This window comes from Electrona antarctica, assembly GCF_951216825.1.
Source record: "Electrona antarctica genome assembly, chromosome: 16".
Taxonomy (NCBI): Eukaryota; Metazoa; Chordata; class Actinopteri; order Myctophiformes; family Myctophidae; genus Electrona; species Electrona antarctica.
This window is the reverse complement of record NC_136797.1, coordinates 2,716,478-2,738,883: the sequence shown is the minus strand read 5'-3', so window position 1 is coordinate 2,738,883 and position 22,406 is coordinate 2,716,478. Positions and strand designations below refer to the sequence as shown.

Sequence of the window (22,406 nt, the reverse complement as noted above, 5' to 3'; positions counted from 1 at the left end):
TTAAGTATTTTTAATGTTTGTACGACCATTTTGGCAGCTCTGAAATTCTCTCTTCGGTCCCTCCTTGTTGACATCTCGGTTGGCTAGCTGCGCCTACGAGGTGCGTAGGGAGGCGCAGCTAGCCAACCGAGATGCTGGAGGCGGTACAATGGGATGTCAACAAGAGAGAATTTCAGAGCTACCAGGTGTTCTTCCTTTCTCTTTGGTACTTTTTGACCTGTGGTGGTTTGTGTATTAACTGTTTGTTGTGCTGCTGCTGCCTTTCTACTGGTTCCTAATTTAATGATATGTTTGTGACAGTCAGAAACACAAATCCTAAACTAGCTCTGGTCCATAGCTCTAATGCGTTGCAGCTATGGACCAGAGCTAATCCTAAACTAGCTCTGGTCCATAGCTCTAATGCGTTGCAGCTATGGACCAGAGCTAATCCTAAACTAGCTCCATGGTCCATAGCTCTAATGCCTTGCAGCTATGGACCAGAGCTAATCCTAAACTAGCTCTGGTCCATAGCTCTAATGCGTTGCAGCTATGGACCAGAGCTAATCCTAAACTAGCTCTGATCCATAGCTCTAATGCGTTGCAGCTATGGACCAGAGCTAATCCTAAACTAGCTCCATGGTCCATAGCTCTAATGCCTTGCAGCTATGGACCAGAGCTAATCCTAAACTAGCTCTGGTCCATAGCTCTAATGCGTTGCAGCTATGGACCAGAGCTAATCCTAAACTAGCTCTGGTCCATAGCTCTAATGCGTTGCAGCTATGGACCAGAGCTAATCCTAAACTAGCTCCATGGTCCATAGCTCTAATGCGTTGCAGCTATGGACCAGAGCTAATCCTAAACTAGCTCTGGTCCATAGCTCTAATGCGTTGCAGCTATGGACCAGAGCTAATCCTAAACTAGCTCCATGGTCCATAGCTCTAATGCGTTGCAGCTATGGACCAGAGCTAATCCTAAACTAGCTCTGGTCCATAGCTCTAATGCGTTGCAGCTATGGACCAGAGCTAATCCTAAACTAGCTCCATGGTCCATAGCTCTAATGCGTTGCAGCTATGGACCAGAGCTAATCCTAAACTAGCTCTGATCCATAGCTCTAATGCGTTGCAGCTATGGACCAGAGCTAATCCTAAACTAGCTCTGGTCCATAGCTCTAATGCGTTGCAGCTATGGACCAGAGCTAATCCTAAACTAGCTCCATGGTCCATAGCTCTAATGCGTTGCAGCTATGGACCAGAGCTAATCCTAAACTAGCTCTGGTCCATAGCTCTAATGCGTTGCAGCTATGGACCAGAGCTAATCCTAAACTAGCTCCATGGTCCATAGCTCTAATGCCTTGCAGCTATGGACCAGAGCTAATCCTAAACTAGCTCTGGTCCATAGCTCTAATGCGTTGCAGCTATGGACCAGAGCTAATCCTAAACTAGCTCTGGTCCATAGCTCTAATGCCTTGCAGCTATGGACCAGAGCTAATCCTAAACTAGCTCTGGTCCATAGCTCTAATGCGTTGCAGCTATGGACCAGAGCTAATCCTAAACTAGCTCCATGGTCCATAGCTCTAATGCCTTGCAGCTATGGACCAGAGCTAATCCTAAACTAGCTCTGGTCCATAGCTCTAATGCGTTGCAGCTATGGACCAGAGCTAATCCTAAACTAGCTCTGGTCCATAGCTCTAATGCGTTGCAGCTATGGACCAGAGCTAATCCTAAACTAGCTCCATGGTCCATAGCTCTAATGCCTTGCAGCTATGGACCAGAGCTAATCCTAAACTAGCTCTGGTCCATAGCTCTAATGCGTTGCAGCTATGGACCAGAGCTAATCCTAAACTAGCTCTGGTCCATAGCTCTAATGCCTTGCAGCTATGGACCAGAGCTAATCCTAAACTAGCTCTGGTCCATAGCTCTAATGCGTTGCAGCTATGGACCAGAGCTAATCCTAAACCAACTATAGAACTAACTGGCTTTCGGCTTTTTTTTTGTAGTTTATATTTTATTGTTGACCTTATTGCGGTTTGTGTAAAGTCACGTTTTTTACTGCTGGTGTCTTTCTCTTTCTGACCTTCATGTGCTTTGTGTGTAAACTAAACTCATGGACGTTGTTTATTGTTCCTCTGCATGCTTTGTGTCAGTCAGTCTCTACAGTGTTGGGATATAAACACATGATGTCATGTCACGTCAAGTCACTTTTATTTATATTATTATAGCACATTTCAGTTCACACAATGTGCTTCAGTAAAATACAATAGCAATAAGGATAAGACGATACAAAGGTCAATGATGATACAACAAATGAAGACAGTTACATATGATTAAAATACAAATTATTAATACAAAAAAGAAACCTACACTACACACTCTAAATCTAGCTGAAAAGCTTGTGAAAGTATAGGTTTTCAGTTTGCTTTTAAAAGAAGACAATTGTGGTGACAAAGTTTAGGACCATATAATAATGATGACTATAAAGCACCATCATCTGATTTAGAGAGTTTATCCTTTTGTATAGTGAGGAGACCTTTAGTGGGATGATCTAAAGGTTCTGGGTGGAACGTAATGGGTCAATGAGCTCACTGGGAGCTGCACTGACGAGAGGATAAAACAGGACTAATATGTTCATGGAGGCAGTGTTGTTTTTGGCAGCAAGTTTAGATTTTAGTTTTAGTCATCTCTTGAATAGTTTTCATTTAGTTTTAGTCACATTTTAGTCACCTGGAATGTTTTAGTGTTGATGTCTAGTTTTAGTCGACTAAATATCATAAGATTGTAGTCGACTAAAATGTATTTTGGTGGGCCTTGATGCCGTCTGATTTTACACTTGCTGAAATTATAGCCGATCTACAAGCTCACAACACGTCGCGCTGTGGCGCGTTGTGAGCTTGTAGATCGGCTAAGATCTCTTGTCCACTAGTCCCCTTCCTAACATTTTAGCCTAGTTTTTATTTGTTGATGAAATTGTCAGTATATTTAGTTTTAGTCATCATAGCTTAGTTTCCATTTAGTTTCCGTCAGTGGCAAAAGGTAGTCGACGAACATCTTTCGTCTTATATTAGTTTTAGTTACAAAATCAACACTGGTTGATGGAGGAGGAGAAAGGCAGATGTTGTCTCTGCTTCTCTGCTTGTTCTCTAGGTGTTGTTGTGTTGTTGTGATGTAAACATGACGACATGGAGGAGAAAGGTTCTCTGCTTGTTCTCTAGGTGTTGTTGTGTTGTTGTGATGTAAACATGACGACATGGAGGAGAAAGGTTCTCTGCTTGTTCTCTAGGAGTTGTTGTGTTGTTGTGATGTAAACATGACGACATGGAGGAGAAAGGTTCTCTGCTTGTTCTCTAGGAGTTGTTGTGTTGTTGTGATGTAAACATGACGACATGGAGGAGAAAGGTTCTCTGCTTGTTCTCTAGGAGTTGTTGTGTTGTTGTGATGTAAACATGACGACATGGAGGAGAAAGGTTCTCTGCTTGTTCTCTAGGAGTTGTTGTGTTGTTGTGATGTAAACATGACGACATGGAGGAGAAAGGTTCTCTGCTTGTTCTCTAGGAGTTGTTGTGTTGTTGTGATGTAAACATGACGACATGGAGGAGAAAGGTTCTCTGCTTGTTCTCTAGGAGTTGTTGTGTTGTTGTGATGTAAACATGACGACATGGAGGAGAAAGGTTCTCTGCTTGTTCTCTAGGAGTTGTTGTGGTGTTGTGATGTAAACATGACGCCATGGAGGAGAAAGGTTCTCTGCTTGTTCTCTAGGAGTTGTTGTGTTGTTGTGATGTAAACATGACGACATGGAGGAGAAAGGTTATCTGCTTGTTCTCTAGGAGTTGTTGTGTTGTTGTGATGTAAACATGACGACATGGAGGAGAAAGGTTCTCTGCTTGTTCTCTAGGAGTTGTTGTGTTGTTGTGATGTAAACATGACGACATGGAGGAGAAAGGTTCTCTGCTTGTTCTCTAGGAGTTGTTGTGTTGTTGTGATGTAAACATGACGACATGGAGGAGAATGGTTCTCTGCTTGTTCTCTAGGTGTTGTTGTGATGTAAACACATAATAAAGACTAGGGGTCATCATCGCCATAGACATAAGAACGGTAGACGCTTCCTTCAGCTCCGGGCCGTATATGCTCCCAACTAAGTGACGGCAAGCTTCCGCCGTTGGTCCCCAAGGTAAATTAAATAAGGTTAGGAAGCGAAGACCGTACGTTGGACTCCATGTTGCTCCCTGGAAGGAAAGAAACATGCGCAATTGAGACCAAGGAAGCTGAACGCGGAAGCGTTGGCTGCATATAGCATCATATAGGCCATTGTGCATGTTTCTTTCCTTCCAGGGAGCAACATGGAGTCCACCGTACGGTCTTCGCTTCCTAACCTTATTTAATTAACCTTGGTTGGTCCCAAGGAAAGTAATGAAAGGAAAGGACGCGAGTCACGTGACTGGACGCCATACAACGGCACACACCTCCGCCCTCGGTGCGATTCAACTCAACTCAACTTTATTTATATAGCACATTTATCATGACCAGGTCAACCACAGTGACCAGAGCAAACAATGCAATATAAACAAACATCAAAACTTAAGCAGGCATTTGAGCAGGTCGCTCCAATGAATTGCAGCAGAGAATGAGGCACCATGGTGGCTTCGTGGTGGACATTTTTGTCAAAATTATATTTATTTTGTTATGCGGGTCCTTGGAAATAAAATGTTTTCAGAACGACTAGGTTCTTTCTTTAGCCGCGGACACATTTTTGTCCCGTGAGTACGGACATGTTGTTGACGACCCCTGAGGAAGACATATTGGTTCTCATGTTGTCCTCTAGGCGTGTTGTGTTGTGATATAAACACATGCTATCAACATGGAGAAGGAGAGATGTTCTCATGTTCTCCTCTCTAGGGCCTGACTCACACCTTCGCAACAGATTGATATAGCTGATGCATGAGACTTATTGACTGATGCAAGTTCACAATGCATTTCCAATGGGAGTCACATGGTTTGGGCAGTCGAAACACAGCCGAAAGCCGTACAGCAAAAATGTTGTGTCAAACCATGTGACTTCCATTGGAAATGCATTGGGGCAAGATGTAAACAAACCTCTTCTTTACATCTAGCATGCATCAATGTTGTATGCTAGATCGAAAGGTGTGAGTCAGGCCTAGGGCTTCACTCACACGGTCACAACAGATTGATGTATCGCTGATGCATGAGACTTGTTTACTGATGCAAGCTCGCAATTCATTTCCAATTGGAGTCACATGGTTTGACACAACATTTTTGTTGTATGAGGGGGAGGGGGGTAGTCGAAACACAGCCGAAAGCCGTACAGCAAAAATGTTGTGTCAAACCATGTGACTTCCATTGGGGCGGCCATGACACTTACCCTTTGTTTACATCTAGCATCCAACAATGTTGTATGCTAGATGAGAAGGTGTGAGTGAGGCCTTAGCGTGTTGTGTTGATATAAACACATGTTCTCATGTTGTCCTCTAGGCGTGTTGTGTTGTGATATAAACACATGCTATCGTCATGGAGGAGGAGAAGGAGAGATGTTCTTCTCAGCAGCAGCAGAGGTTCGGGGGAAGCCAGCAGCAACAACAACAACAACAACAACAACAACCACAGCAGAGGAGCAGGTCTGCGTGTCTGATGGTGATGATGGACACCGTGTCAGAGGGAGTAGCTGTTATCAATGACGTTGGTGGTGATGATGATGGGGATGATGACGATGATGATGGCTCCATCATGGACTTCTCCTCCAAGGGCCTTGAAGAAGAAGAAGGTCTTCTAGACGACACCACCATCAGCTCTGGAGACGAGGAGGTCGAGGAGTCCCACCACCACCACCTAACGGTAACTAAATCATGAAGGCATTCCCTAACTACAGTGAGTGTGAATGAATGAATGAGTGAATATTGTTGAATATTGTGAGTGAGTGTAAATGTGGCTGAGGTTGTTCGCAGTCCTAGTGTTTGGTTTTGGCAGCAAATTTTGATTTTAGTTTTAGTCACAGGACTATATCTTGCTTATCCCTAAACTTATTTTGCCATTTTTTTTTTACTATTAAAAAAAAAAACCTTTTAAAATAGTTCAAATAGCTGATCTACAAGCTCACAACATGTAGATGTAGATCGGCTAGTTGAACTATTTTAAAATGATTTTCAAAATAGTAAAAAATGGCAGAATAAGTTTAGGGATAAGGGATAAGAGATGGAACCCACAGTCTCTTGAATAGTTTTCATTTCGTTTCAGTCACGTTTGAGTCACAGTAGCCTATATAGGCTATGCATAGGCGGATCTAGAAATTATGGGCCCCTGGGCCACCGTCATGCAAAAGGGCCCCCCCCAACCCCCCTGGAGCTTTTTTCGACGTGGCGCATACTGTGCACACGTGTACGCATAACATATAGGGCTGCGATATTCCGAATTTACAGCAAGGGATTGCTTAAAAATAATAAACAGCCAAAAACTAAGCCAAATAAATGCAAACTGAGGGTTTAAACACTTGCAGTAATGTACCGTATCATGATGGTTTAGGACTTTTGGGGTTATTTTATTGACCCAAATGAATAAGCCCATTGTTAATAACAGTGACAACGACCGTGTGGGTCACTGTTATTCACTGTTACCCCTTTTTTGGGGGGCCCCTGAGCTTGAGCCTCTTCGCGGCCATGCGGACGCTCAGGGGCTCAAGCTCAAGGGCCCCCCTAGCTCAGGGCCCCCCTGGGCCTGGGCCCAACAGGGTGCGACCAATGCTTTCGCTGTACTGGACAGAGTTTTGGGTGCATGTGCTACTGTGGGAACCGTGTGTGTGTGTGTGTGTGTGTGTGTGTGTGTGTGTGTGTGTGTGTGTGTGTGTGTGTGTGTGTGTGTGTGTGTGTGTGTGTGTGTGTGTGTGTGTGTGTGTGTGTGTGTGTGTGTGTGTGTGTGAATACTCTATTATTATTAGTCATACTGTACACATAATATTCCCCAGTATAAAGCTGACAGGTTTGTTTGTGTTGCACGTTTCGACGAGCTTTAGTTTACACACAACTTGAAGAGACGAATGAAAAGAGGTAGAGACTAGAAAAGTGGTGCTCCTGTGCGGGACAGGTCTCCGCCAGCCAGGCCGGGTTAGTCTATCCAGGGCCCGCACATTTTGGAAGGCAGTTGTTGTGGACAATTGGAATGGTGTATGACAGGGGTGGGTGACGATGGAGAGGGCCAATATAATGGTGTATGACAGGGGGGTTGGTGACGATGCAGAGGGCCAATATAATGGTGTATGACAGGGGGGTGGGTGACGATGCAGAGGGCCAATATAATGGTGTATGACAGGGGGGTGGGTGACGATGGAGAGGGCCAATATAATGGTGTATGACAGGGGGGTGGGTGACGATGCAGAGGGCCAATATAATGGTGTATGACAGGGGGGTGGGTGACGATGCAGAGGGCCAATATAATGGTGTATGACAGGGGGGTGGGTGACGATGCAGAGGGCCAATATAATGGTGTATGACAGGGGGGTGGGTGACGATGCAGAGGGCCAATATAATGGTGTATGACAGGGGGGTGGGTGACGATGCAGAGGGCCAATATAATGGTGTATGACAGGGGGGTGGGTGACGATGGAGAGGGCCAATATAATGGTGTATGACAGGGGGGTGGGTGACGATGCAGAGGGCCAATATAATGGTGTATGACAGGGGGGTGGGTGACGATGCAGAGGGCCAATATAATGGTGTATGACAGGGGGGTGGGTGACGATGGAGAGGGCCAATATAATGGTGTATGACAGGGGGGTGGGTGACGATGCAGAGGGCCAATATAATGGTGTATGACAGGGGGGTGGGTGACGATGCAGAGGGCCAATATAATGGTGTATGACAGGGGGGTGGGTGACGATGCAGAGGGCCAATATAATGGTGTATGACAGGGGGGTGGGTGACGATGCAGAGGGCCAATATAATGGTGTATGACAGGGGGGTGGGTGACGATGCAGAGGGCCAATATAATGGTGTATGACAGGGGGGTGGGTGCCGATGGAGAGGGCCAATATAATGGTGTATGACAGGGGGGTGGGTGGCGATGCAGAGGGCCAATATAATGGTGTATGACAGGGGGGTGGGTGCCGATGGAGAGGGCCAATATAATGGTGTATGACAGGGGGGTGGGTGACGATGCAGAGGGCCAATATAATGGTGTATGACAGGGGGGTGGGTGCCGATGGAGAGGGCCAATATAATGGTGTATGACAGGGGGGTGGGTGACGATGCAGAGGGCCAATATAATGGTGTATGACAGGGGGGTGGGTGACGATGGAGAGGGCCAATATAATGGTGTATGACAGGGGGGTGGGTGACGATGCAGAGGGCCAATATAATGGTGTATGACAGGGGGGTGGGTGACGATGCAGAGGGCCAATATAATGGTGTATGACAGGGGGGTGGGTGACGATGGAGAGGGCCAATATAATGGTGTATGACAGGGGGGTGGGTGACGATGCAGAGGGCCAATATAATGGTGTATGACAGGGGGGTGGGTGACGATGGAGAGGGCCAATATAATGGTGTATGACAGGGGGGTGGGTGACGATGGAGAGGGCCAATATAATGGTGTATGACAGGGGGGTGGGTGACGATGCAGAGGGCCAATATAATGGTGTATGACAGGGGTGGGTGACGATGGAGAGGGCCAATATAATGGTGTATGACAGGGGGGTGGGTGACGATGCAGAGGGCCAATATAATGGTGTATGACAGGGGGGTGGGTGACGATGCAGAGGGCCAATATAATGGTGTATGACAGGGGGGTGGGTGACGATGGAGAGGGCCAATATAATGGTGTATGACAGGGGGGTGGGTGACGATGCAGAGGGCCAATATAATGGTGTATGACAGGGGGGTGGGTGACGATGGAGAGGGCCACTATAATGGTGTATGACAGGGGGGTGGGTGACGATGGAGAGGGCCAATATAATGGTGTATGACAGGGGGGTGGGTGACGATGCAGAGGGCCAATATAATGGTGTATGACAGGGGGGTGGGTGATGATGTAGAGGGCCAATATAATGGTGTATGACAGGGGGGTGGGTGACGATGGAGAGGGCCAATATAATGGTGTATGACAGGGGGGTGGGTGACGATGGAGAGGGCCAATATAATGGTGTATGACAGGAGTGGGTGACGATGCAGAGGGCCAATATAATGGTGTATGACAGGGGGGTGGGTGACGATGGAGAGGGCCAATATAATGGTGTATGACAGGGGGGTGGGTGACGATGGAGAGGGCCAATATAATGGTGTATGACAGGAGTGGGTGACGATGCAGAGGGCCAATATAATGGTGTATGACAGGGGGGTGGGTGACGATGGAGAGGGCCAATATAATGGTGTATGACAGGGGGGTGGGTGACGATGCAGAGGGCCAATATAATGGTGTATGACAGGAGTGGGTGACGATGCAGAGGGCCAATATAATGGTGTATGACAGGGGGGTGGGTGACGATGGAGAGGGCCAATATAATGGTGTATGACAGGGGGGTGGGTGACGATGCAGAGGGCCAATATAATGGTGTATGACAGGGGGGTGGGTGACGATGGAGAGGGCCAATATAATGGTGTATGACAGGGGGGTGGGTGACGATGGAGAGGGCCAATATAATGGTGTATGACAGCCAGGGGTGGGTGACGATGCAGAGGGCCAATATAATGGTGTATGACAGGGGGGTGGGTGACGATGCAGAGGGCCAATATAATGGTGTATGACAGGGGTGGGTGACGATGGAGAGGGCCAATATAATGGTGTATGACAGGGATGGGTGACGATGGAGAGGGCCAATATAATGGTGTATGACAGGGGGGTTGGTGACGATGCAGAGGGCCAATATAATGGTGTATGACAGGGGGGTGGGTGACGATGGAGAGGGCCAATATAATGGTGTATGACAGGGGGGTGGGTGACGATGGAGAGGGCCAATATAATGGTGTATGACAGGGGGGTGGGTGACGATGCAGAGGGCCAATATAATGGTGTATGACAGCCAGGGGTGGGTGACGATGCAGAGGGCCAATATAATGGTGTATGACAGGGGGGTGGGTGACGATGCAGAGGGCCAATATAATGGTGTATGACAGGGGTGGGTGACGATGGAGAGGGCCAATATAATGGTGTATGACAGGGATGGGTGACGATGGAGAGGGCCAATATAATGGTGTATGACAGGAGTGGGTGACGATGCAGAGGGCCAATATAATGGTGTATGACAGGGGGGTGGGTGACGATGGAGAGGGCCAATATAATGGTGTATGACAGGGGTGGGTGACGATGCAGAGGGCCAATATAATGGTGTATGACAGGAGTGGGTGACGATGCAGAGGGCCAATATAATGGTGTATGACAGGGGGGTGGGTGACGATGGAGAGGGCCAATATAATGGTGTATGACAGGGGTGGGTGACGATGCAGAGGGCCAATATAATGGTGTATGACAGGGGGGTGGGTGACGATGCAGAGGGCCAATATAATGGTGTATGACAGGGGGGTGGGTGACGATGCAGAGGGCCAATATAATGGTGTATGACAGGGGGGTGGGTGACGATGGAGAGGGCCAATATAATGGTGTATGACAGGGGGGTGGGTGACGATGCAGAGGGCCAATATAATGGTGTATGACAGGGGGGTGGGTGACGATGGAGAGGGCCAATATAATGGTGTATGACAGGGGGGTGGGTGACGATGCAGAGGGCCAATATAATGGTGTATGACAGGGGTGGGTGACGATGCAGAGGGCCAATATAATGGTGTATGACAGGGGGGTGGGTGACGATGGAGAGGGCCAATATAATGGTGTATGACAGGGGTGGGTGACGATGGAGAGGGCCAATATAGTGGTGTATGACAGGGGTGGGTGACGATGCAGAGGGCCAATATAATGGTGTATGACAGGGGGGTGGGTGACGATGGAGAGGGCCAATATAGTGGTGTATGACAGGGGTGGGTGACGATGCAGAGGGCCAATATAATTCCACACTCACTCCAGAGGGGCCACGGTGCATATTACTGTTGTGGCAAAAATAGCCGATCTACAAGCTCAAAACGTGTCGCACTGCGACACGTTTTGAGCTTGTAGATCGGCTATTTGAGCTACATTTGAATTGAAATCCTGACATTTTTTGTTGTTGTTTGAATTGGAATCCTGAAAAGTAACATTTTTATTTTATTTCAAATGCATTTATACTTATGTTAACTTATAACATAAGAATAAAATTCATCTACTAATATAGTCATAGGCTGAAGTAATTTAAGCGGGTCATGTTTTGAGTTGTAACAGGTGAAATCAGTAGGATATCAGTATTCTGATATTAACCTGAGGGCCACATTACGTGACGGTGAGGGCCGCATGTGGCCCCCGGGCCTCCAGTTGCCCATCCATGGTGTATGATGAGAAATGTGAATGATCTTGATCACACCACTGTATACCAGAGATATTATGCACTGTATACCGGAGATATTATGCACTGATCACACCACTGTATACCGGAGATATTATGCACTGATCACACCACTGTATACCGGAGATATTATGCACTGATCACACCACTGTATACCGGAGATATTATGCACTGCGTTTTGTGTGAGTTTTGGACAAAAGGTGCAGGAGTTGAGAGGCAAATAAAGTGTGTTTTTGAAGAAAACCCAAAATGGTGGGAAATGTAGTCGACGGCACAAACGGCGCGAGGGACTTACGGTATAATATGTGGAGTTGCATCTTCAATTTAGGGAAAACAAGGTTGTGATTTTACGACCTACGGTTCAACTGTTAGTGGCTATGCGCGGGAAATCATCCTCATTTCCTGGAGTTATGCGGGAACGCCTACTGAGTGGCAAAAAACCTATGTTCTGGCCTTGACAGTCCATACACCCAAACAGAAAAGTCCTAACTGACCTCGGGGCACAGGTCTCCACCAGGATAATTTAAATGAGTTTTGAAAAAAAATTGGCCTCATGATGGCGCTATAACAGGCAGATGTGGAAAATGCGGGGCAAAGGTTTTTCCTTTAGGGGCCGGTGCAGGTATAGGTGAGAACATGAATTGGCCTGTTATAGCGCCACCATGACGCTGATTAGATTTTTTTTAAGTGACATTTCGTCCTCGGCCTAGTGGAAATGTGCGTGCAATAATTTCACGGTAATCGCTCGCTGTGTTCATGATTTGATTTTGTTCAAAATGGACCAAACTTTGGAAGGCAATCTTAGCCAATGGGGATGGAATATGGAGAAACGGACGGGTTCGTCTTGATCACATGACTATATGGATAGTGTATACTGTATACCGATTTGCGTGATGTATGGATACAATGTGTACGAGTAATATAAAGACATGTGTTTTGCAAAAATCTGCCTCATGGTGGCGCTATAACAGGCCAGTGTGGAAGAATCTGGTTGGCTCGTCACCATTTTGGCCGTGAAGTCCTCCCACAATTGAGAGGGGCCAGACTTAATCTGCCTGGGGCGATATGCATTGACAGGGGCCAGACTTAATCTGCCTGGGGCGATATGCATTGACAGGGGCCAGACTTAATCTGCCTGGGGCGATATGCATTGACAGGGGCCAGACTTAATCTGCCTGGGGCGATATGCATTGAGAGGGGCCAGACTTAGGTCACATTCCCACCTAATACTTCGGTAGACTCGATGCGAATGGGCGGAGAATTGGGACTTCTTGCATATTTAATTTGCTGCGGTTTGCCTTCACACTGTCATCCGCAGCAATTGGAAACGCAGCAGGGGGGACCTTTATCAATGTGTTCCATTCATAAACTATAGCCTACACAGTAAATTCTATGGTGATAAAATTATACTCATAACGTGCCGTCTGGGACTGGACCTCTCTCTCTCTCTCTCTCTCTCTCTCTCTCTCTCTCTATACGCACGCAGCCACGCACTGTTCTTTTGGGCATGGAGGCACAGCGCTGAGCGCACTAATATAACAGACAGAAGCGCAAAATGTTTACAAGTTTATCGAGATGAAAGTCCCTACTCCCCAGTCCCCACACAGTGACAGCACTCCATGTTTACAGACAGTCAGAATATTCTGTAGGCTATAATACACTGCAGTGTTTTTATGTGTTTCCTTAAGCAATTGATTAATGTACTCGTACTCATTTCGATCAGGGCTTCAGTCTCCTCATTCGACCACGTCATCCACAGTAACGGGACATCTTTGCGCTGCGTAAAATATGCCTTCTCCGTCTCCAACTGTGTTCAGCTCCTCACCCGCCACATTGTTTGCTTAATTTCCTTTATTTACTGCGGATTGCATTCACACCTGCACCGAATCGTAATCAAGTGCGATTGGAAGCGAAGCGAAACCCCCGTTTTTGCTCGGAGTAGAATGCGGTTCTTTGATACGCATTAGGATTCGAATGAGCCTTCACACCTGCCAAACGAAGTGCACTTTCTGACAATGTGCAGCAGGATTCGTTTTAATCGCAGCAAAGCTTTCTGGTGTGAATGTCACCTTAATCTGCCTGGGGCGATATGCTCCTGGTGGAGACAATAAGAGAATAGCATTATAAAAAAAAAAGAAGCAATAAAAGTCAGCAATAAGCTGCAGGTGAGCGCTCCATGTATTTGTAGAGGTGTTTGTAAACACAGTGAATGAAGTCCTGGCTGACTCGCTGAGCTAATGGTTAACCTGTTATCACACTACACTGCTGTGGCTGTTAATGACTTCTGAAGCCCCATGAAGTGAACGCAGTTTGCGTAACTCTGTCTATATCTAAGGCTTTGGTTGGAGTGGACATGCAGAGTTTGGCTGGCCTCACTCAGACTCCGAGCGAGTTCACTCCCCCAACGTAAACTCTGTGCCAGTAGGACAGAGTTGTGCAAGCTGTTATCTTTCTGTCCGTTTGTCTTTTGCTCTGTTTGGTGACTGGTAGCCTCTTGGGGTAGTTAGTGGTTCATCTTTAGGCTGACCGCCCAGAATTATCATATTTGAACTGGGTGGGGACCCCCTAAAATGGGGGTCCCCGGAACGTCCAGATCCCCAGGAACGCGCCCAGGGGGCCGGGCCGGTTCCCGGCGAGCCGCCCCGCGTCCGAAACGGTTGAGAAATGACAGAGTTACCGTGTGGGGGTCCCCAGGGGGTCCCTCTACTGTACTGTACTGTCACTGTACTGTACTGTCACGTCCAAAATCATATACAGTTAATATGTGTGTGTTAGGCTGCGCAATAGTGGTGGTGAAAACCAACCAAACGCTGTTTCCGTGCTCGGACGGACGGACCCAGCGGACGGACGGACGGACGGACCCAGCGGACGGACGGACGGACGGACCCAGCCAGCGGACGGACGGACCCAGCCAGGTTCCTCATAGGAGTGGTTGCTCCACTAAAAAAATCACACCCGTGTGAAGTGAGGGGCGCTAATATATTAATGCCCCTCACTTCAAACATTAACCCATTCTGGACGGGAACCCCTGTTGGTGTTTTAAGCATTATGTTATATTTTAGCTATTGAAAAATAGCAGATCTACAAGCTCCGCTATGAGCTTGTAGGTCTGCTATTTTTGAAAAATCGTGAAAATGTGCCGCAAATCTTTGAATATATATAATCTTTCAGAGCGAACGTTTTTAACTCAAATCTTTGCTTCTGGGGGGGGGGGGGGGGGGGTCCCTGGAACATATTTTCAGATGGGCGTCGGCGGTCAATTACATATAATTTTTGGGGTTCCTTGACATGAAAATGTTTGAGAACGACTGGTATAGAAACAGAGGGCTTTTCAGAAAACTGTCAGGATTTAGAAGACATTTGTAGAATCGTCCTCAGGTTTAAATGGGTTAACCCATTTTGGGCGGGAACCCCTTTTGGTGTTAGCATTATGTTATGCTTTAGCTATTGAAAAATAGCAGACCTACAAGCTCATAGCTTGTAGGTCTGCTATTTTTGAAAAATCGAAGAACGACTGACATACGACAGAAACATAGCTTTTTAAGAAAACTGTCAGCCCTTTATGGGTGTATATCCATGTATTCTGCTTGTAGCCCTGGTAGGCACTAAGCAGCCCTTTATGGGTGTATATACATGTATTCTGCTTGTAGTCCCTGGTAGGCACTAAGCAGCCCTTTATGGGTGTATATACATGTATTCTGCTTGTAGCCCTGGTAGGCACTAAGCAGCCCTTTATGAGTGTATATACATGTATTCTGCTTGTAGCCCTGGTAGGCACTAAGCAGCCCTTTATGGGTGTATATCCATGTATTCTGCTTGTAGCCCTGGTAGGCACTAAGCAGCCCTTTATGGGTGTATATACATGTATTCTGCTTGTAGCCCTGGTAGGCACTAAGCAGCCCTTTATGGGTGTATATACATGTATTCTGCTTGTAGCCCTGGTAGGCACTAAGCAGCCCTTTATGAGTGTATATACATGTATTCTGCTTGTAGCCCGTGCAGGCACTAAGCAGCCCTTTATGGCCTCAGGGACACGTTGACATGCTGACTGGCTTAGTGTTTAAGAGGATTAAACAGTCAATCGCGTTAAAGACTCTTCTTCTCACTTGTGGCGCGTGAAAAAAATCACTCGAGGATCTTGATTTGCAGACTCACTTTCTTTTGTTTTCTTTCTGCCCTGGATCGTAAATTATTTAATGAATTAATTTAAACAGTTTTTGTCCAACACGGTCTGATGTCTACCATGACATGGAGATGGATTTATTTGATTTATATGTTTAGGGGGGGATGAACCAGGCCTACGGTAGCTGGGTTTTAAATCGTCCATGGCCGCCGCGCGTCAGAGGAGTTTGGCTTGTGATTGTCGTTCGCCCAAGAGAGGCAAGGTAAGAGTGAGAGAGAGGTTAATGTAGAGGCTTTAAAGAAGGATTAAGAGTGGAAATCAATCCTGTTTTAATGTCCCTTAAAGGGACACTTCACCCTTTTTGCCAAATAATATATATCAATGACGTTTATAAGATTTAGAACACTTTCCTGGCGTTATTTTTTGTGTATTCTCTGGGTTTAGATATTTTAGATTAACGGATGGCTCTGACGTCAGTGACACTCTTCCGTATTGCTACCGGACTACATTGTCTCCTCACACTGCAGCTAGACCAGCCCCAAAACACAGCCGTCACGGACACTGCGATTTGTTCCACCTACAACCTTCGTTGACCGCACCCCCACATGCGCATTTGTTATTGTGTTTGTGTCATGTCGCCGTCGTCAGCAGAGCAGCACCAGAGAGACGCGCTATGTTGCCACGAATCCCCCCCCCCCCCCCAACTCTAGATTTATTATAATGATATGAAGTGACTTGCCATAAACCATCCATTAACTCCCCATTCATCCAATTTGCATCTGCTTGTATTAAACAACATTAAACTCACCAACATTGCAGCTGTAGGGAAAGCTTGAATATCCACTTTCAAACTGCAAAGCTTTTGTTTCATAAAAATCCACCGAATCTTTTTCCCACTCAGCTCTGCACTTAGTTTTTCTTCTTTTTTAGTTCTATCTCACTACTAGAACTTTCTGACTCTGAGGTAGATAAGATTTTTGGCTGTCAACAGCATCCATTTGTTTTTTCAATGTTGTGGACCCGGAGCGTGGTGAAATAGTTGCTAAGATACGATACTGCATAGTGATTGGCTCTGCTGCATGCCTATGAAGAGTACTGACCAATGAGCTGAGCCTAGCGCCCTTCCAGACACCAGGTTCCAGTGTCTTGCTTTCCTGTTCCTATAGCTCAGTCGGCTGCCCCTTCTTATTACTGCATGGGAGCGAGTGACTGAGAATCACCATAACGTCATTTTTCCACGAGACAAAAATACGGGATTAAGTGCGTCCCGTATCGGTTCATTACGGGACAGGTCTTTTAGTTGCCAAATACGATACGATCGTATCTTAGCAACTATTTCACCACGCTCCGGTCCACAACATTGAAAAAACAAATGGATGCTGTTGACAGCCAAAAATCTTATCTACCTCAGAGTCAGAAAGTTCTAGTAGTGAGATAGAACTAAAAAAGAAGAAAAACTAAGTGCAGAGCTGAGTGGGAAAAAGATTCGGTGGATTTTTATGAAACAAAAGCTTTGCAGTTTGAAAGTGGATATTCAAGCTTTCCCTACAGCTGCAATGTTGGTGAGTTTAATGTTGTTTAATACAAGCAGATGCAAATTGGATGAATGGGGAGTTAATGGATGGTTTATGGCAAGTCACGTCATATCATTATAATAAATCTAGAGTTGGGGGGGGGGGGGGATTCGTGGCAACATAGCGCGTCTCTCTGGTGCTGCTCTGCTGACAACGGCGACATGACACAAACACAATAACAAATGCGCATGTGGGGGTGCGGTCAACGAAGGTTGTAGGTGGAACAAATCGCAGTGTCCGTGACGGCTGTGTTTTGGGGCTGGTCTAGCTGCAGTGTGAGGAGACAATGTAGTCCGGTAGCAATACGGAAGAGTGTCACTGACGTCAGAGCCATCCGTTAATCTAAAATATCTAAACCCAGAGAATACACAAAAAATAACGCCAGGAAAGTGTTCTAAATCTTATAAACGTCATTGATATATATTATTTGGCAAAAAGGGTGAAGTGTCCCTTTAACAGGATCTGTACTGTAATGTACTCTAAGAGTTGAATTCTGATCGGTTTTGGGCTTTGTGTGATTACACTTTACAATTTAGGCATTTATCAGACGCTCTTAAAGGCGTAGTGCAACGGAAATGGTGGCCATTTTATTTTGAAGTTTCAAACTGTTTCAAGTTGAAACACCGGTCTGAAGTTTCTGAACCAATCAGAGCGTCGCATCCCTTCAGGCGATAGCTAGGGACGGTAGCTATGCTATACGCAGCGGCGCATGCTGTGTGTTTGTTTACAAGTCAGATAGTCGGCCAGCTGTACCAGTTTACTGTTATGTGGCTTATTTCTACCCTATAATGTTTTCTGATACATATTTTAGCGTGGTGATTAAGTTGAAACCGAGTAATACACTGTCTGGATGTTATCTTGAATGGGAATAAAAACGGAAGATTTCTGTAATCAGTAGCAGCTGTGCTGGACGGATGCGGAGATATGGGGAATTAAACGGGTGAGCTTCATTTTTATTGGCTTTTATCGATGTGGGCCTCGACACGTCATCACGCAGCACGTTTTCGTTTTCAGGAAGTAATAAAACATATTCTTTTTAGACTTTTGATATAAAAACACACAAAAATGAGAATTTCCCATTTTTTTGGCATCCATTGTTAGGTATGCTCATATGATGACCACGGATATGGTCTAAAAGTGTGAAAAACATATTTTTCATTTCACTACACCTTTAATCCAGAGCGATTTACAGTAAGCCAGAACAACATCTGGTAATACGTCAAATACATACTGTAGAAATGGTCATCAAGGATCATAAGTTGGGATTGTCCCGATCGCATATCTTTGTCCCCGATCCGATTATGATCATTTGATTTAGATTTTCTGCCGATAACTGATTTTTCCCGACCGATATTTATATGTTTTAACCCATTTTGGGTGTTTTAAAGCATTATGTTATACTTTAGCTATTGAAAATGGCAGATCTACAAGCTCACCGAGTGCCGCGCTATGAACTTTTAGGTCTGCTATTTTTGAAAAATCGTGAAAATGTGCCTCAGATCTTTGAATATATATTATTACAGAGTGAACATTTTAACTGATATTTTCAGATGGGGGGGGGGGCGGAGGCATATTACAGATAGTTTTTGGGGGTCCTTGACATGAAACATTGAGCACCACTGATATAGAAACAAAGGTTTTTTTCAGAAAACTGTCAGGATTTTGAAGACATCTTTTAATTTTCGACGTCAGGCCTAAATGGCTTAAAGGATCAGTTCGCCACTATAACATGGCATTTGTCATGCTTTAGTATGATATCCGGTCATGAAAAAAAATATAAATATTTTCATTTGGCGATATAGTGGCTGACAACGGCTCATGTAACGAGCCGAGGAACGGTGCGCTCATTTCCTACATTACCCACAGTGCATTGCGCGACAGACAGACAGGCAGCCCCAGGCACCCAGGAAGCTGAAAGTTTCTCGTGTTGTTGTTTGGAGTTGCAAGCGATAGAAGTAATAATAGCTAATATTTAGGGGTAGTAATAGTAACAGCAGTAGTGGTGGTATAGTAGTTAGTAGCCTAGTCTCTGGTAGTAAGTAAGTAGCGGTAATAGTAGTGAGTTCGAACGTGCGTCGGACTCGAGATGCCACTGGCTGGCTTTGTTTTTAGAACTCGTTATGACGAAAATACAGATGCAATCATCCAGCTTTACTCTGTACTGTACTCGGACCACTTTGGGTGTGCAGTGAACATTTCACCACCGCAGATATCTTCCAGTTCGACCGCAATCTAATGGAAGAATTGACCGGATCATCATCATCGAAGCAGAACAGAGGTATGTCGTAATAAACTAAAGCTACGACCACATGCATTTCCTTTCAAAATACATGGTTGTTGTTACACGTGGTTGTTGTTGTGATGTCTATAAATGAATTTGACATGCCGAGTGTCTCTGATGCTTACAGCTAAAGACCTTTTTTGCTGTTTGTAACTGGAACACCCTCCACATAAACACCACCATTTTTCCTAGCTCTGGTCCATAGCCCTGCAGAAGGCTATGGACCAGAGCTACATTTTTCCATATCAAGCTTCAAACTACAAACCAAACATAAAAGCATTTACAACCGGGAAAGCATCTGTATTAGCATTGGCTATTCAAAAATAGCAGATATACAAGCTCAGTGCGTCACTTGGTGCCGTGCTGCGAGCTTGTATACATTTGCAAAAATGAAAAACCTTATATTGTTTACCATATTGTCTCATGATTGGTCAGATAGGCCCATAATTGCATAATACTTTATTTGATGCAGGAGCTGAGGTCTCGGTGGCTGTCTTCGACTCAAGAGATGAAGAAGTGGCTTTCAAGGAACTCCCATGAAGTATACAGTATATTATATAGATACAATTTACTTTGTATGTTGCTGTTGTACACAATCTGGATTGATAAATCAATGTACTACTCTACTCCTAAGCCTTTACCAATATTGTCGTGCTTTTACTGAAGTACATTTTAAATTCTGGACTTTTACTTGTAACAGAGTATTTCTATATAGCAATATTGATACTTTTTCTTCTGGGATTCTGATTTTTGTAATCTGAGTAGAGGACAGACTTTGCCTGTGTGGCCTTGTTTTTTAAACCTTATGTTACAGTACAATAAAACACATTCACTTATTCACTTATTTCCATTGTGGTCTTGTTTGCATTCAGATGTGAATGAGTATTAGGAATTGGTCAAAATGTATAAATACCATACGCCTACATGAGATAAAATAAAACAAACTTGTCATCAAATCAACTATCTTTTAATAGTACTGATTTACATAAATCTACAGATATATATAAAAACAGGGGTCTATGGTTGAACTGGAAACTAACAAACTAGATGTTCTATAGTCAGAGGTCACTGAGGCAGGTGGTTTTTCAGGCTTTCTGCATGATGACATCACTGGAGCTGCTTCTGGCCGAGACAGGACAGGAGCAGACGCACATGCTGTGGTGAGAGAAGACGTAGAGTCAGTAATGGTGAAAGCACTCAAGGATTACTGGAATGGACGATTGAGTGTGTAGGCTATGTACAGTATGTTTCTTTACTGATCAAATTAGTAGGTAGGCTACAACTGAGTATCACATATCAATCATAATAATAAGCAGACTTGGCAACCTGACTGTAGAAAGTAACAGTACAGTAAATAACTTGGGGGTCATTATTCTGAATTGAATTTTAATTCACACAATCATGTTACCAAGATTGCCTTTTTCACCTTTACAAATATTGTATGAATCAGAGCCTGTCAGTCATTAGATGATGCAAAAACACTGATCCACGCCGTTGTTTTTTCTGGGCTTGATTACTGCAATGCACTTTATTCTGGACTGCCAAAGAAAACTACTGACAGATTACAACTTGCGGCAGCCAGAGTTTTAACTAAAACTAAGAGTGTCACGGCATTGGCTTCCGGTTGTTTTTAGGATTGATTTTACAATTATTGGTCTGCATCTGTGACCTTCCGACCTACATGACTGCCTGCCTAGATATGTCCCAAACCACCCCCTCAGGTCCTCACAGCTGGCTTGCTCGATGTGCCTAACAAATGGCAACAAAAAAACACAGTGAAGCAGTTTTCAGCTTCTACGGGCCGACGGCGACACGGCGTGGAACAAACTCCCACTGTACCTTTGACAGGCAGTCTCTAGACATTTTAAATACACTCTTGCTTTTAGATTTATTCATGTCCTCACTATTGCATTACTGCCATTTCAATGTTTTATGCCTTGCGTTTTTTTTTTCACCATTGCTCTGTAAAGCACTTTGAGCTGCATTGCATGTCATGAAAGGTGCGATACAAATAGTTTTATTATTATTCAGTGCAAGGAACTTTGCTTGTGTAATTTGTACAATGTTGTCATCAGTTTTATAGTTTGTTGATTACTTTTGATGCAGTAATGATCTTTTTTTTTTCTTTTGAGATATTACAAAAGGTTAAAAGTCAATTCACCGTCATCTAGTGTGATTTACAGATACAATTCAATACTACAGTGTGAAACCGTCTGTGTGAGACACAGTAGGCCTATAGTATAAATGACAGTATATTTACTACATTTTACAGGACTTTAGTTGACCACTGACTGGTCTTTGTAAAAGCATATATAAATATATGAACCTTTATTGAAAATGATATGCCCTTGAGACGTGTCATCTAGTTTTCTAGGGGGTCAAACAAAATACAGCAAATACAGTAATGTGCTTTATGTATAAAGTTTGAGTTGAGTATGTATGGCTCACCATCAGTCCATCAAAGACATCTTCAGCTTCATCAGCCTTCTGTACCCATCTGGGCTGACCTAATGGACACAGGTATAACACTTGAATGTTTACATTGCTAGCCCTGAAACATACGAGCCCATGGCTAACATTGCTTCAGATGGCATGCCATACAGTTTTGAATTGAATTAATGAATAGTTGAACGAATAGAATATGTTTGGACCGAAAAGTTGTAGGCTGAAGCCGTGCCTAGCCTCTGACACTTTATGTAAACAATACGGTGTGGCGACACACACGTACACAAATAAGCTGTAAATACATTGAACACTTACTTCAATCTGAATGTCCCTCTTCGTCCATCGGGCTTCGGTTGCAACTTCCAGTTTATTTAGGCATCCTGAACGCAGGTTCCCAGTAACACAGTCAACAAACACTATCTGGGCAGAAAAAAACTTTTCCTGGGCAGAAAGGTTTGCATGTGCGACGCACTGGACCAGGGAAAGCTACTAGCTAGGTCGCTCCAGCAGGCAACAGTCCACACATCCAAATGCAGCAACTAGCAGCTGCTCTTGTCCCCGTCACTGCATTTCTTCCTCC

At 44.9% G+C, this 22,406-nt stretch overlaps 1 protein-coding gene across 1 annotated transcript in view; it reads left to right on the top strand.

Moving 5' to 3' along the window:
* Window positions 1-22,406, top strand: part of mast4 (microtubule associated serine/threonine kinase family member 4) — a 218,508-nt gene that overhangs the window by 1,231 nt on the left and 194,871 nt on the right. The window contains exon 2 of the mRNA XM_079525304.1: window positions 5,463-5,822. Coding sequence (XP_079381430.1) covers window positions 5,499-5,822 — 324 coding nt within the window. The 5' untranslated portion in view covers window positions 5,463-5,498. The remainder of the gene's footprint in view (window positions 1-5,462; window positions 5,823-22,406) is intronic.